Source organism: Oncorhynchus kisutch, linkage group LG2 (genome assembly GCF_002021735.2).
Source record: "Oncorhynchus kisutch isolate 150728-3 linkage group LG2, Okis_V2, whole genome shotgun sequence".
In the NCBI taxonomy this organism is placed as follows: Eukaryota; Metazoa; Chordata; class Actinopteri; order Salmoniformes; family Salmonidae; genus Oncorhynchus; species Oncorhynchus kisutch.
The window spans coordinates 66,405,060-66,420,401 of record NC_034175.2 but is presented as its reverse complement, the minus strand read 5'-3'; the positions used below and the strand labels follow the sequence as shown (position 1 = coordinate 66,420,401).

Below are 15,342 nucleotides of genomic sequence, written 5' to 3'. Positions count from 1 at the left end.
TTTGGTTACAGGTTGCTTTCTGGTATAGTTCTGTGCTGTCTACTATACTGTGGTCTACTGTACTGTGGCCAAGAGGTGAGCAGTAGGTGAATCTCCCCAAAGAGCCCCCTGTAACCTACCATTAACAAAGTACAGACCCAGGAGAGAGCGACAGAGAAACACAGAGAGAGAGAGAGAAAAACACACAGAGAGAGAGAAACACAGAGAGAGAGAAACACAGAGAGAGAGAGAGAGAGAGACAGAGACAGAGAGAGAGACACAGAGAGAGAGACACACAGAGAGACAGAGAGAGACAGAGAGAGAGAGAGACACAGAGAGAGAGAGACACAGAGACAGAGACAGAGAGAGAGAGGCAGAGAGAGACACAGAGAGAGAGAGACACAGAGACAGAGACAGAGAGAGAGAGGCAGAGAGAGACACACATACACAGAGAAAGAGAGAGAGAGAGAGAGAGAGAGAGAGAGAGAGAGAGAGAGAGAGAGAGAGAGACAGAGAGACGGAGCGAGAGAGGCAGAGAGAGACACACAGACACAGAGAAAGAGAGAGAGAAAGAGAGAGAGAGAGAGACAGAGAGACAGAGAGAGAGAGATACAGAGAGAGAGAGAGAGAGAGAGAGAGAGAGAGACAGAGAGAGAGAGGCAGAGAGAGACACACATACACAGAGAAAGAGAGAGAGAGAGAGAGAGACAGAGAGACAGAGCGAGAGAGGCAGAGAGAGACACACAGACACAGAGAAAGAGAGAGAGAAAGAGAGAGAGAGAGAGACAGAGAGACAGAGAGAGAGAGATACAGAGAGAGAGAGAGAGAGAGAGAGAGAGAGAGACAGAGAGAGAGAGGCAGAGAGAGACACACAGACACAGAGAAAGAGAGAGAGAAAGAGAGAGAGAGAGAGACAGAGAGACAGAGAGAGAGAGATACAGAGAGAGAGAGACAGAGAGAGAGAGACAGAGAGAGAGAGACAGAGAGAGAGAGAATGAGAGAGAGAGAGAGAGGCAGTTAAACAGAGACAGAAAGAGAAATAGAGAACTTGCTTTGGCAATGTTAACACATGTTTCCCATGCCAATAAAGCCCTTGAATTGAATTGAATTGAGAAAGAGAGAGACACAGAGACACAGAGAAAGAGAGAGAGACACAGAGAGAGACAGAAAGAAATTGAAAGAGAGATAGACAGAGAGAGACAGAGAGACAGACACAGAGAGAGAGACACAGAGAGAGAGAGACAGAAAGAGAGAGACAGACACAGAGAGAGACAGGTACAGAGAGAGAGAGAGAGAGAGAGACACACACACACACAGAGACGCAGAGAGGGAGGCATACAGAGATACAGAGAGAGACACAGAGAGAGACACAGGCACACAGAGAGTGGCACAGAGAGTGACACAGAGAGAGCGAGAGACAGAGAGAGAGAGACAGACACCGAGATAGTGACTGCACCTGCGCTCCTCTCCATCAGCCCATCCCCTCTCCCACATCCCCAGGCTTTCTGGCTGGCCACCCCTCAGCCAGGCTGAGCGGAGGCTGAGTGCTCTCCCTCCAACACAGTAACACACACAGAGACACACCTCTTCCCTTCTGTCCTTCTTCTGCCTGTTTTCACTTTCAATATGGAATTATTTATCCTTTTTCTCTGTGGGAGGATTTGGGTTAGCAAAGCTGTTGTCGTGTGAGGAGGAGACGAACCGTTGAGGAGGAGTGGAGACATTCTGTTCATCAGTTTGCTGTGCTGGCAGGGTTTGCTGCTGAGGTGTGCACTCACGTGTCACCTCTAAAAGGAGTGAGTGTGTGTGAGCGTGTGAGCGTGCACAGTTGATTCTGCTGACTGGCACATGGGATTGACTTTGATTCCTCCACCTGAACCCCTCTCCTGAGCTACCTGCTCTCACAGTCTCAAGTCGGAATGACACGTTCATCTTTGTTTCTCAAACGTAATATTTTGACATTGTTCCAAACGTAACATTTCAAACTCCAAATGGTTATGTTAAGGGTTAACTTCTTATGGGCAGGTGGGAAGGTAACATCCGGTGAAATTGCAGGGCGTGAAATTCAAACCACAGAATTATAAATATTTAACTTTCATAACATCACAAGTGTAATACATCAAAATAAAGCTTAACTTCTTGTTAATCCAGCCGCTGTGTCAGATTTCAAAAAGGCGATATAAAAAATGCCTTACCTTTGATTATCTTCTTCTGTTGGCACTCCAAAAAATCCCAGTTACATCACAAATGGTCCTTTTGTTCGATAATGTCCTTCTTTATAACCATAAAAAATAAGTTTAGCTGGCATGCTTCAGTTAATAATCCACCCAGCTTCCTCCATCAAAATGCATACAAAATGAATCACTAAAGTAACTAATAAACTTTTTTTTTTTCCAGTCAAACAACGTTTATAATCAAACCTCAGGTACCCTAAAATGGAAATAAACGATAAAAATTTAAGATGGAGAATCATTATCGTCTTTACCGGAGAGAAATACCAAAGAACGCGCTCTCATTCACACGCTTGGAAACACTACAGCCAAAATGGGAGCCACCTAGAAAAACTACAATTTTTGGGTAATTTTTCCAAAAACCAGCCTGAAACTCTTTCTAAAGACTGTTGACATCTAGTGGAAGATCTAGGAACTGCAATCTGGGAGGACTTGGCCTTATAATAAAAGTGACAGCCATTGAAAATAGTGGTAGGCTGACATTTTGGGGGGGGGATGGTTTGTCCAAATATATCAAAATTATATGCATATCCTAGCTTCTGGGCCTGAGTAACAGGCAGTTCACTTTGGGCATGCTTTTCATCCGGACGTGAAAATACTGCCCCCTACCCAAGAGAGGTTAAGGTTTGGGATAGGCTTAAAACAAAAATATTTGAACTTGCAACCTTTGGAATCAGAGGCAGATGCTTACACCCATGCATCCATCCCCTTCCACAACACACTGTCAACACCAAAACCTACTTTAAGGTAACAGTACTTACTGTTGCCCCTAGTGGCAAGTTTCAATGTCATTGGACCTGTTCTCTGTGTGTGGATTGGACCGGTTCTCTGTGTGTGGATTGGACCTGTTCTCTGTGTGTGGATTGGACCTGTTCTCTGTGTGTGGATTGGACCTGTTCTCTGTGTGTGGATTGGACCTGTTCTCTGTGTGTGGATTGGACCTGTTCTCTTTGTGTGGATTGGACCTGTTCTCTGTGTGTGGATTGAACCTGCTTTCTCTGGGGGACCAGTAACTTTTTTTTCACCTTTATATAACCAACAAGTTCTCATTTACATCTGCGACCTGGCCGAGATAAAGCAAAGTAGTGCGACAGAAACAGCACAGTTACACACGGAATAAACAATATACAAGCCAATAACACAATAAACAAGTCAATGACAGTAGAAAAAGTATATATACAGTGTGTGCAAAAGGCATGAGGAGGTAGGCAATAAATAGGCCATAGTAGTGAAGAATTACAATTTAGCAGATTAACACTGGAGTGATAAATGAGCAGATGATGATGTGCAAGTAGAGACACTGGTGTGCAAAAGAGCAGAAAAGTAAATAAAAACAATATGGGGATGAGGTAGGTAGATTTGGTGGGCTATTTACAGATGGACTATGTACAGCTGCAGCGATCGGTTAGCTGCTCAGATATCTGATGTTTAAAGTTGGTGAGGGAAATAAAAGTCTCCAACCTCAGCGATTTTTGCAATTCGTTCCAGTCACTGGCAGCAGAGAACTGGAAGGAAAGATGGCCTAATGAGGTGTTGGCTTTTGGCATGATCAGTGAGATATACAGTGCCTTGCGAAAGTATTCGGCCCCCTTGAACTTTGCGAACTTTTGCCACATTTCAGGCTTCAAACATAAAGATATAAAACTGTATTTTTGTATGAAGAATCAACAACAAGTGGGACACAATCATGAAGTGGAACGACATTTATTGGATATTTTAAACTTTTTTAACAAATCAAAAACTGAAAAATTGTGCGTGCAAAATTATTCAGCCCCTTTACTTTCAGTGCAGCAAACTCTCTCCAGAAGTTCAGTGAGGATCTCTGAATGATCCAATGTTGACCTAAATGACTAATGATGATAAATACAATCCACCTGTGTGTAATCAAGTCTCCGTATAAATGCACCTGCACTGTGATAGTCTCAGAGGTCCGTTAAAAGCGCAGAGAGCATCATGAAGAACAAGGAACACACCAGGCAGGTCCGAGATACTGTTGTGAAGAAGTTTAAAGCCGGATTTGGATACAAAAAGATTTCCCAAGCTTTAAACATCCCACGGAGCACTGTGCAAGCGATAATATTGAAATGGAAGGAGTATCGGACCACTGCAAATCTACCAAGACCTGGCCGTCCCTCTAAACTTTCAGCTCATACAAGGAGAAGACTGATCAGAGATGCAGCCAAGAGGCCCATGATCACTCTGGATGAACTGCAGAGATCTACAGCTGAGGTGGGAGACTCTGTCCATAGGACAACAATCAGTCGTATATTGCACAAATCTGGCCTTTATGGAAGAGTGGCAAGAAGAAATTCATTTCTTAAAGATATCCATAAAAAGTGTTGTTTAAAGTTTGCCACAAGCCACCTGGGAGACACACCAAACATGTGGAAGAAGGTGCTCTGGTCAGATGAAACCAAAATTGAACTTTTTGGCAACAATGCAAAACGTTATGTTTGGCGTAAAAGCAACACAGCTCATCACCCTGAACACATCATCCCCACTGTCAAACATGGTGGTGGCAGCATCATGGTTTGGGCCTGCTTTTCTTCAGCAGGGACAGGGAAGATGGTTCAAATTGATGGGAAGATGGATGGAGCCAAATACAGGACCATTCTGGAAGAAAACCTGATGGAGTCTGCAAAAGACCTGAGACTGGGACGGAGATTTGTCTTCCAACAAGACAATGATCCAAAACATAAAGCAAAATCTACAATGGAATGGTTCAAAAATAAACATATCCAGGTGTTAGAATGGCCAAGTCAAAGTCCAGACCTGAATCCAATCGAGAATCTGTGGAAAGAACTGAAAACTGCTGTTCACAAATGCTCTCCATCCAACCTCACTGAGCTCGAGCTGTTTTGCAAGGAGGAATGGGAAAAAATGTCAGTCTCTCGATGTGCAAAACTGATAGAGACATACCCCAAGCGACTTACAGCTGTAATTGCAGCAAAAGGTGGCACTACAAAGTATTAACTTAAGGGGGCTGAATAATTTTGCACGCCCAATTTTTCAGTTTTTGATTTGTTAAAAAAGTTTGAAATATCCAATAAATGTCGTTCCACTTCATGATTGTGTCCCACTTGATTGTTGATTCTTCACAAAAAAATACAGTTTTATATCTTTATGTTTGAAGCCTGAAATGTGGCAAAAGGTCGCAAAGTTCAAGGGGGCCGAATACTGTACCTGCTGGAACGTGTGCTACAGGTGGGTGTTGTTATCGTGACCAGTGAACTGAGATAAGGCGGAGCTTTACCTAGCATAGACTTATAGATGACCTGGAGCCAGTGGGTCTGGTGACGAATATGTAGCGAGGGCCAGCCGACGAGAGCATACAGGTCGCAGTGGTGGGTGGTACAAGGTGATTTGGTAACAAAACGGATGGCACTGTGATAGACTGCATCCAGTTTGCTGAGTAGAGTATTGGAAGCTATTTTGTAGATGACATCTCCGAAGTTGAGAATCGGTAGGATCGTCAGTGTTACTAGGGTAAGTTTGGCTTTCTTGCGAAATAGAAAGCTGATTCTAGATTTGATTTTGGATTGGAGATGTTTAATATGAGTCTGGAAGGAGAGTTTACAGTCTAACCAGACACCTAGGTATTTATAGTTGTCCACATATTCTAGGTCGGAACCGTCCAGGGTGGTGATGCTAGTCGGGCGGACGGGTGCGGGCAGCGAACGGTTGAAAAGCATGCATTTGGTTTTACTAGCGTTTAAGAGCAGTTGGAGGCTACGGAAGGAGTGTTGTATGGCATTGAAGCTCGTTTGGAGGTTAGTTAACACAGTGTCCAAAGAAGGGCCAGAAGTATACAGAATGGTGTCGTCTGCGTAGAGGTGGATCAGGGAATCGTCCGCAGTAAGAAGGACTTGAAGGACTGTATGCTTCTCTCACCGTGGACTAAGGACAGTGTTTTTGAAGCATCTTTACCTTGCCTGTACCTAAGCTGACTGAGTGGGTAGGTGTTTCTACTCTGGCCTGACAGAGAGATACTACTAGTGCAGTAGACACTGTCATCTCTATCCTCTCTCACCATTGTGGTTCAATGTTCATTCTCTGGTCATGTCCAGTCACTGTGGTTCTACGTAATCTTATTCCTCTCTCTCCAGTCTCCAGCTGTGTTCTTGTTATGGTCATGTGGGGTGGGGTCAGGTGTTAGTTATTGTGTTGACCTTGGTCCTCCTTTCTCTCTTTTCCAGTCTGTCTGCAGCAGGAGTGGGTTTCATTCTGGTCATTGACCGAAGGCAGGACCGATGGGCTGCCGTCAAGGGGACCCTGCTCCGCATCGCAGTGAGTAACCATGCGTGTGTGTTTCTGGCGAGTGTGTTTCTGGCGAGTGTGTCTGTGCCTCTGTGTGTGTGTGTGTATGTGTGTGTGAGTGAGTGAGTCTCTCTCTCTGAATACCTGGTGTTTCCTGTCCAGTCACAGCTGGTGGTCAGGCCGTCTCTCTCTCTTACTTCCTCTCTCTCTATCTTTCGGTCTCTCTCTTGCTCTCTCTTTCTCTCTCACAATCTGTTTCCTGCTAGATGACACCTTGCTGGCAGCTGAATAAAGTGTGTGAGCTGTGAGGAATATTATCTCTACATTGGTTATGTTTCTTTATTTGTGCTGAGATGATACGTGGTTTTAGTGCCATAATGGTCCGTCCATTAATAGCACAGGATTTCCAATCTTTTTCTTTTGTACAAAATTAGCATTTATGAGATCCTTCCGAACCTTATCAAATAAGTAACAATACGTAGCTGAACATGATTCATATAAATTTGAATCAATACCTAAATCATAAGTGATATTTAACCCCATAGGTAGTGTACAATACAGTACATTATAGGATTACATCCTTGGTTTCAGCACCACAGTAGCATGGACAGCTACTCACACAGGCAAGTAGGTGTCTATAGGTTCTCTGTGATTAACACGGAATCCTCGTCATCTTTAGTTTCAGTGAAAATAAAATAATTTGTGGGAGGGAGGGAAAGAGGGAGAGAGAGCGTTTCTTAGACAGAGGAGGATATATAGAGACAGAGGTGAATATGACGGTCCAGATTCCACTGGGACATGAAACGGACGTGGCGGCGGGAAGTACAGGTGCTGCAGCGCCCGCTGAACAATCAGAATAATAAACTAACGAAAGCACCCCCATCCCCAAACATCTTCTCGCGGCCACGTCCTTCGTTCTTTCAGCTTTATTAATCCCACAAGTGGAACGTTACGGCCTGACAGGCTGAAAATGGGAGGCAGTCAATCACCGCCGGAACGGCAGCCTGATCTGGATAGTTCTTCCAGGCTAAATGACACACACACACACACACACACACACACATAGACCCACACTCCCATTACACATGCAGGCACACACACACACAGGCCGTGTAATGATCAGTAATGAAGGCTTGCCTGTGTTGAGAGGACCCAGACCTAATTAGAAATCAGTTACGGTCAAGCGGTTACATCCCTCATCTGGGAGTCAGACTAGTTCCTTGTATTTACTGTCTCCTAAATCAAACCAAAATTATTTTATCTTTATTTAACCAGGAAAGTCAGTTAAGAACAAATTCTCATTTTCAATGACGGCCTAGGAACAGTGAGTTAACTGCCTGTTCAGGTGCAGAACGACAGATTTGTACCTTGTCAGCTCAGGGGTTTGAACTTGCAACCTTCCAGTTACTAGTCCAACACTCTAACCACTAGGCTACCCTGACGCCCCAGGGGTAGCCTAGTGGCAGATGCTTATGTCCATCCACCATCCCTATCCACAACACCCTCTGGTGCCCCTAGTTGCCAGTTTCCACGTCATCACCTGACATCTTCAGACATGGATGACCTGGCTGGCTACATTATGCACGCAGTGGCATCTTGGTAACACAGAGATAAATGTCACAGCCTGCTATCCTGAGGTGTCAAATGTCCTTATACCCTGTCTCTCTCTCTATCCCCCCTCTCTACACCCTCTCTATCCCTCTCTCTCTATCCCCCTCTCTATCCCTCTCATGATCCCTCTCTCTCTATCCCTCTCTCTCTATCCCTCTCTCTCTCTATCCCCCTCTCTCTATCCCCTCTCTATCCCTCTCTCTCTACCCCCTCTCTATCCCTCTCTATCTACCCCCTCTCTATCCCTCTCTCTACCCCCCTCTCTATCCCTCTCTCTCTACCCCTCACTCTATCCCTCTCTCTATCCCTCTCTATCCCTCTCATGATCCCTCTCTCTCTATCCCTCTCTCTCTATCCCCCCTCTCTACCCCTCTTTCTATCCCTCGCTCTCTACCCCCCTCTCTATCCCTCTCTCTGTCCCTCTCTCTCTATCCCTCTCTCTATCCCCTCTCTATCCCTCTCTCTATACCTCTCTCTACCCCTCTCTATCCCTCTCTCTATCCCTCTCTCTATCCCTCTCTAACCCCCTCTCTCTACCCCTCTCTATCCCTCTCTCTATCCCTCTCTCTATCCCTCTCTAACCCCCTCTCTCTACCCCTCTCTATCCCTCTCTCTATCCCTCTCTCTATCCCTCTCTAACCCCCTCTCTCTATCCCTCTCTCTATCCCCCTCTCTATCCCTCTCTCTACCCCTCTCTATCCCTCTCTAACCCCCTCTCTCTACCCCTCTCTATCCCTCTCTCTATCCCTCTCTCTATCCCTCTCAAACCCCTCTCTCTACCCCTCTCTATCCCTCTCTCTATCCCTCTCTAACCCCCTCTCTCTATCCCTCTCTCTATCCCCCTCTCTATCCCTCTCTCTATCCCTCTCTCTATCCCTCTCTCTACCCCTCTCTACCCCTCTCTCTCTATCCCTCTCTACCCCTCTCTCTCTATCCCTCTCTACCCCTTCCTTCCCTCTGTGTGTGTGTGTGTCTAGGGTTCATTCCCAGGGAACCTGCAGTTGGTTCTGGTATTGAGGCCCACCACATTATTCCAGAGGACTCTATCAGACATTATGTTCAAGTTCAACAAGGATGAGTTCAAGATGAAGGTGCCGGTACGTACAGACAGCAGCCCTACACACACACCACACACACATTCATAGACAGCTTTTTAAATTATTGTCATTAGACTCATTATTATGTTTTTCTATCCTGAATTTGTGTGTGTGTGTGTGTGTGTGTGTGTGTGTGTGTGTGTGTGTGTGTGTGTGTGTGTGTGTGTGTGTGTGTGTGTGTGTGTGTGTGTGTGTGTGCGTGTGTGCGTGTGCGTGTGCGTGTGTGGGTATGTGTGTGGGTATGTGTGTGGGTGTGAGGGTGTGCATGTAGGTGATTATGTTGAGTTCTGTGACTGAGCTTCACTCCTACATAGACCAGACACAATTGACTACTGAGCTGGGAGGAACGCAGGAGTACTGCCACGAGCAGTGGATCTCACACCGTACCGTGAGTACACACACTCAAATACAGCCAGCAAACACACAACCAACAAATACACTGCAAATACACACATCATAAACACCTTGGCCCAGTTTCCTACTTTTTAACTAATGACTTTTACCAGTAAAGCTGTGTATGTTGTCAACTAATGTGTTTCATCCATCTGTGTCTAGGACATGGAGGGCTTTGCTTTGGTGGTGAAGAGAACAGCTCAGATCCTGCAGTCGTTTGGGACAGAGCTAGCAGAGACTGAACTACCCAATGACATCCAGGCTACTGCAAACTTACTGAGATCACACACTGACAAGAAAGACAAGATGAAGGTACAGAGCACACACACACACACAGACACACACAGACACACACACACACACACACACACACACACACACACACACACACACACACACACACACACAGACACAGACACACACAGACACACACACACACACACACAGACACACACACACACACACACAGATACAGATACCGACACGCACACACACCTGGTCCTCCAGATAGACAAGTACACAACTTGAGGCTGAGTGTATTTAATGACAATCCGTCTGTGTTGAATCTAAATGAGCTGTTGTATAGTGTTCTTTATCCCACACTACTGAACTCAGAGTGGTAGTGTGTGTATCTGACTGCTGGGATGTGGGTGTACCTACAGGATGATCTACATGTGGCTCTAGGACAGGGCAGCAGACTGTTGGAGAGTATTAATGAGCCAGTGGTCAGAGATCCCGATCACAACAGGAACCAGGGCGAACTGGAGAACCTGTCCACCGTACAGAGGTTAGAACACACACTGGGAACCTTGACACTGGGGTTAGACCATACACTAACAGCCTAGAACACTAGGGTTAGACTTAGAACACACACGTACAATCTAGAACCCTGGGGTTAGAACATACACTGGGAACCCAGAACACTGGGGTTGGGCTTAGAACACACACTGAGAACCTAGAACACTGGGGTTATAACACACTGAGAACCTAGAACACTGGGGTTAGATCATAGACTGAGAACCTAGAAAACTGGGGTTAGAACACACTGAGAACCTAGAACACTGGGGTTAGATCATAGACTGAGAACCTAGAACACTGTGGTTAGAACATAGACTGAGAACCTAGAACACTGTGGTTAGAACACACACTGAGAATCTAGAACACTGGGGTTAGAACACACACTGAGAACCTAGAACATTGGGGTTATAACATACACTGAGAACCTAGAACACTGGGAATATAACACTTACTAAGAACATAGAACATTGGGGTTGAACACACAGAGGAGCTAGAACACTGGGGTTGAACAGACAGAGAACCTAAAACACTGGGGTTAGAACACACACTGAAAACCTAGAACACTGGGGGTTATAACACACACTGGGAACCTAGAACACTGAGGTTATAACACACACTGGGAACCAAGGGTCACAGTAGGGTCAGATATACTATACACAGGAAATCTAGAACACTCCAGACCAATGCAAGAGTTTAGAACACACAGCAACGTATGCTCATCACCATGATAAAGACTGGCAGTGCTGGCTGCTCTCAGGTCAGATGTAGTATTTTGGGAAACTCTGTTGACAGCGAAGACAACACAGTCTGGCACCTTTCACATTCATCTCAGTAGAGTGAACAGAATGCACACAGAGGGACAGAACGCACACAGAGCGACAGAACGCACACAGAGGGACAGAACGCACACAGAGGGATAGAACGCACACAGAGGGACAGAGGGACAGAACGCACACAGAGGGACAGAACGCACACAGAGGGACAGAACGCACACAGAGGGACAGAACGCACACAGAGGGACAGAACGCACACAGAGGGATAGAACGCACACAGAGGGACAGAGGGACAGAACGCACACAGAGGGACAGAACGCACACAGAGGGACAGAATGCACACAGAGGGACAGAATGCACACAGAGGGACAGAACGCACACAGAGGGACAGAACGCACACAGAGGGACAGAATGCACACAGAGGGACAGAATGCACACAGAGGGACAGAACGCACACAGAGGGACAGAATGCACACAGAGGGACAGAACGCACGCACACAGAGGGACAGAACGCACACAGAGGGACAGAACGCACACAGAGACAGCAGAGATTGTTGACATGTCTTATTTCTCCTCTTCTTTACTTTTCTCTCTTTCTCTGGCCCTGTCTCTTTCTCTGGCCCTGTCTCTTTCTCTGGCCCTGTCTCTTACTCTGGCCCTGTCTCTTTCTCTGGCCCTGTCTCTTTCTCTGGCCCTGTCTCTTTCTCTGGCCCTGTCTCTTTCTCTGGCCCTGTCTCTTACTCTGGCCCTGTCTCTTTCTCTGGCCCTGTCTCTTTCTCTGGCCCTGTCTCTTTCTCTGGCCCTGTCTCTTTCTCTGGCCCTGTCTCTTACTCTGGCCCTGTCTCTTTCTCTGGCCCTGTCTCTTACTCTGGCCCTGTCTCTTTCTCTGGCCCTGTCTCTTTCTCTGGCCCTGTCTCTTTCTCTGGCCCTGTCTCTTTCTCTGGCCCTGTCTCTTTCTCTGGCCCTGTCTCTTACTCTGGCCCTGTCTCTTTCTCTGGCCCTGTCTCTTACTCTGGCCCTGTCTCTTTCTCTGGCCCTGTCTCTTTCTCTGGCCCTGTCTCTTTCTCTGGCCCTGTCTCTTTCTCTGGCCCTGTCTCTTTCTCTGGCCCTGTCTCTTTCTCTGGCCCTCCCAATCTCTGTCTCTCTCTCTCTTTAACCCTCCCCATCTCTGTCATTCCCTATCCTCTATCCCTCTCTCCTCTCCTCTATCAGACTGTTGTCCCAGTTGGATGAGACAGAGCGGGCGTGTGATGAGTTCTGGGGGACACACCAGGCCAAGCTGGAGCAATGTCTGCAGCTCCGCCACTTTGAACATAACTTCAGAGAGGTGAGTGGGACAACACACACACAAACACACACACACACACACACACACACACACACACACACACCTGACGTCTGTACACCTTGGGTAACATAGACTAGCTACAGTATCTGAAAGCAATACACCACAGAGCAACATAGTGACACAGCTGATCTCGGTACATGTGTGACAGTGACACAGCCACCTGTGTTGATGCATGTACATCTGGATCTTTGTGTATGTCCTACCAAAAGTCATTGCCTCTGTGTGTGTTCTGATGTGCTGCTCTTCCAGATGAGATGTCTGCTGGACCAGGTGGCAGAGAGATTGACAGCTTTCTCAGAGGTGGGAATAAACCCTGCCCATGCTGATCACATCTTCTGCGACCTGAACAGCCACGAGGCGAGAGTCTTAGTAAGTAAACACACACACTGATACACATATTATCTACAGAACATATCATCTCCCTGTTCTCTCTCTCTCTCTCTCTCTCTCTCTCTCTCTCTCTCTCTCATTCTCTCTCTCTCTCTCTCTCTCTCTCTCTCACACACACTTTCTTTCTTTCTCTCACACTCTCCCCCTTTCTCTCTCTCTCTCTCTCCTCCCCCTCCCTCCCTCCCTCCCTCTCACACACTCTCTCTCTCTCTCTCTGTAGGAGGTATTGGACGAAGCCCAGGCTTTGGCCCGTGAGGGTGACGAGTTGATCCAGAGCTCTCACTACGCTGAGGACTCCATCCAGCCCAAATGCAGCGAGCTCCGAGCCGTGAGCAAGGAACTTAGTTCCACCCTGAGAGCAAGGAAAGATCACCTACTCAGAGCTATGGAACTACACCACAATCTGGAGAGGGTGAGAGGGACAGATACACACACACACGTACTGTATATACACAGATATACTATATACAGGTATATACACACACACATACATACATATATATATATATGTATATATACAGTCCGGAAAGAATGAAGAGACCACTGCAAAATGATCAGTTTCTCTGGTTTTACTATTTATAGGTATGTGTTTGGGTAAAATGAACATTTTTGTTTTATTCTATAAACTACTGACAACATTTCTCCCAAATTCCAAGTAAAAATATTGTCATTTAGAGCATTTATTTGCAGAAAACTGGTCAAAATAAAAAGAAAGATGCAGTGTTGTAAGACCGAATACTGCAAAGACAATACGTTCATATTCATTTTTAAACAACACAATACTAATGTTTTAACTTAGGAAGAGTTCAGAAATCAATATTTGGTGGAATAACCCTGATTTTCAATCCCAGTGTTCATGTGTCTTGGCATGCTCCCCACCAGTCTTTCACATTGATGTTGGCTGACTTTATGCCACTCCTGGCGCAAAAGTTCAAGCAGCTCGGCTTGTGACCATCCATCTTCCTCTTGATCACATTCCAGAGGTTTCCAACGGGGTTCAGGTCAGTAGATTGGGCTGGCCATGACAGGGTCTTGATCTGGTGGTCCTCCATCCACATCTTGATTGACCTGGCTGTGTAGCATGGAGCATTGTCCTGCTGGGAAAACAAATCCTCAGAGTTGGGGAACATTGTCAGAGAAGAAGGAAGAAGGTTTTCTTCCAGGACAACCTTGTACGTGGCTTGATTCATGTGTCCTTCACAAAGACAAATCTGCCTGATTCCAGCCTTGCTGAAGCACCCCCAGATCATCACTGATCCTCCACCAAATGTCACAGTGGGTGTGAGACACTGTGGCTTGTAGGCCTCTCCAGCTCTCACACCCACTGTGAAATTTGGTGGAGGATCGGCAATTTCTCACATGGAATAGCCTTAATTTCTCAGAACAAGAATAGACTGACGAGTTTCAGAAGAAAGTTCTTTGTTTCTGCCCATTTTGAGCCTGTAATCAAACCCACAAATGCTGATGCTCTAGATACTCAACTAGTCTAAAGAAGGCCGGTTTGACTGGTTCTTTAATCAGCACAATAGTTGTCAGCTGTACTAACATAATTACAAAATGATTTTCTAATGATCAATTAGCCTTAAATTATAAACTTAGATTAGCTAACACAGCGTGCCATTGGAACACAGGAGTGATGGTTGCTGATAATGGGCCTCTGTACACCTATGTAGATATTTAATTTTACCTTTATTTTACTAGGCAAGTCAGTTAAGAACAAATTCTTATTTTCAATGACGGCCTAGGAACAGTGTGTTAACTGCCTGTTCAGGGGAAGAACGACAGATTTGTACCTTGTCAGCTCGGTGATTCAAACTTGCAACCTTTCAGTTACTAGTCCAACGCTCTAACCACTAGGCTACCCTGCCACCCCATATTCATAGAAAATGTGCCATTTCCAGCTACAATAGTCATTTACATCATTAACAATGTCTACACTGTATTTCTGATCAATTTGATATTATTTTAATGGATTTTTAAAAAAAAATGCTTTTCTTTCAAAAACGAGAATTTCTAAGTAACTTTTGAACAGTAGTGTAAAGTTGAAGTCGGAAGTTTACATACACCTCAGCCAAATAGATTTAAACTCAGTTTTTCACCATACCTGACATTTAATCCTAGTAAAAATTCCCTGTCTTAGCTCAGTTAGGATCACCACTTTATTTTAAGAATGTGAAATATCAGAATAGTAGTAGAGAGAATGATTTATTTCAGATTTTATTTCCTTCATCACATTCCCAGTGGGTCAGAAGTTTACATACACTCAATTAGTATTTGGAAGCATTGACTTTAAATTGTTTAACTTGGGTCAAACGTTTCGGGTAGCCTTCCACAAACGTCCCACAATAAGTTGGGTGAATTTTGGCCCATTCCTCCTGACAGAGCTGGTGTAACTGAGTCAGGTTTGTAGGCATCCTTGCTCTAACACACTTTTAAGTTCTGCCCACACATTTTCTGTAGGATTG

At 45.6% G+C, this 15,342-nt stretch overlaps 1 protein-coding gene across 5 annotated transcripts in view; it reads left to right on the top strand.

Annotated features, from left to right (window-relative positions):
* LOC109905043 (guanine nucleotide exchange factor DBS) overlaps positions 1-15,342 on the top strand; it is a 96,696-nt gene that overhangs the window by 54,338 nt on the left and 27,016 nt on the right. For all 5 annotated transcript variants that reach the window (XM_031800068.1, XM_031800071.1, XM_031800070.1 and 2 more), the window contains exons 4-11: positions 6,407-6,497; positions 9,056-9,175; positions 9,447-9,563; positions 9,731-9,880; positions 10,231-10,355; positions 12,352-12,466; positions 12,737-12,856; positions 13,098-13,289. In XM_031800068.1, the coding sequence (XP_031655928.1) occupies positions 6,407-6,497; positions 9,056-9,175; positions 9,447-9,563; positions 9,731-9,880; positions 10,231-10,355; positions 12,352-12,466; positions 12,737-12,856; positions 13,098-13,289 (1,030 nt within the window). The remainder of the gene's footprint in view (positions 1-6,406; positions 6,498-9,055; positions 9,176-9,446; positions 9,564-9,730; positions 9,881-10,230; positions 10,356-12,351; positions 12,467-12,736; positions 12,857-13,097; positions 13,290-15,342) is intronic.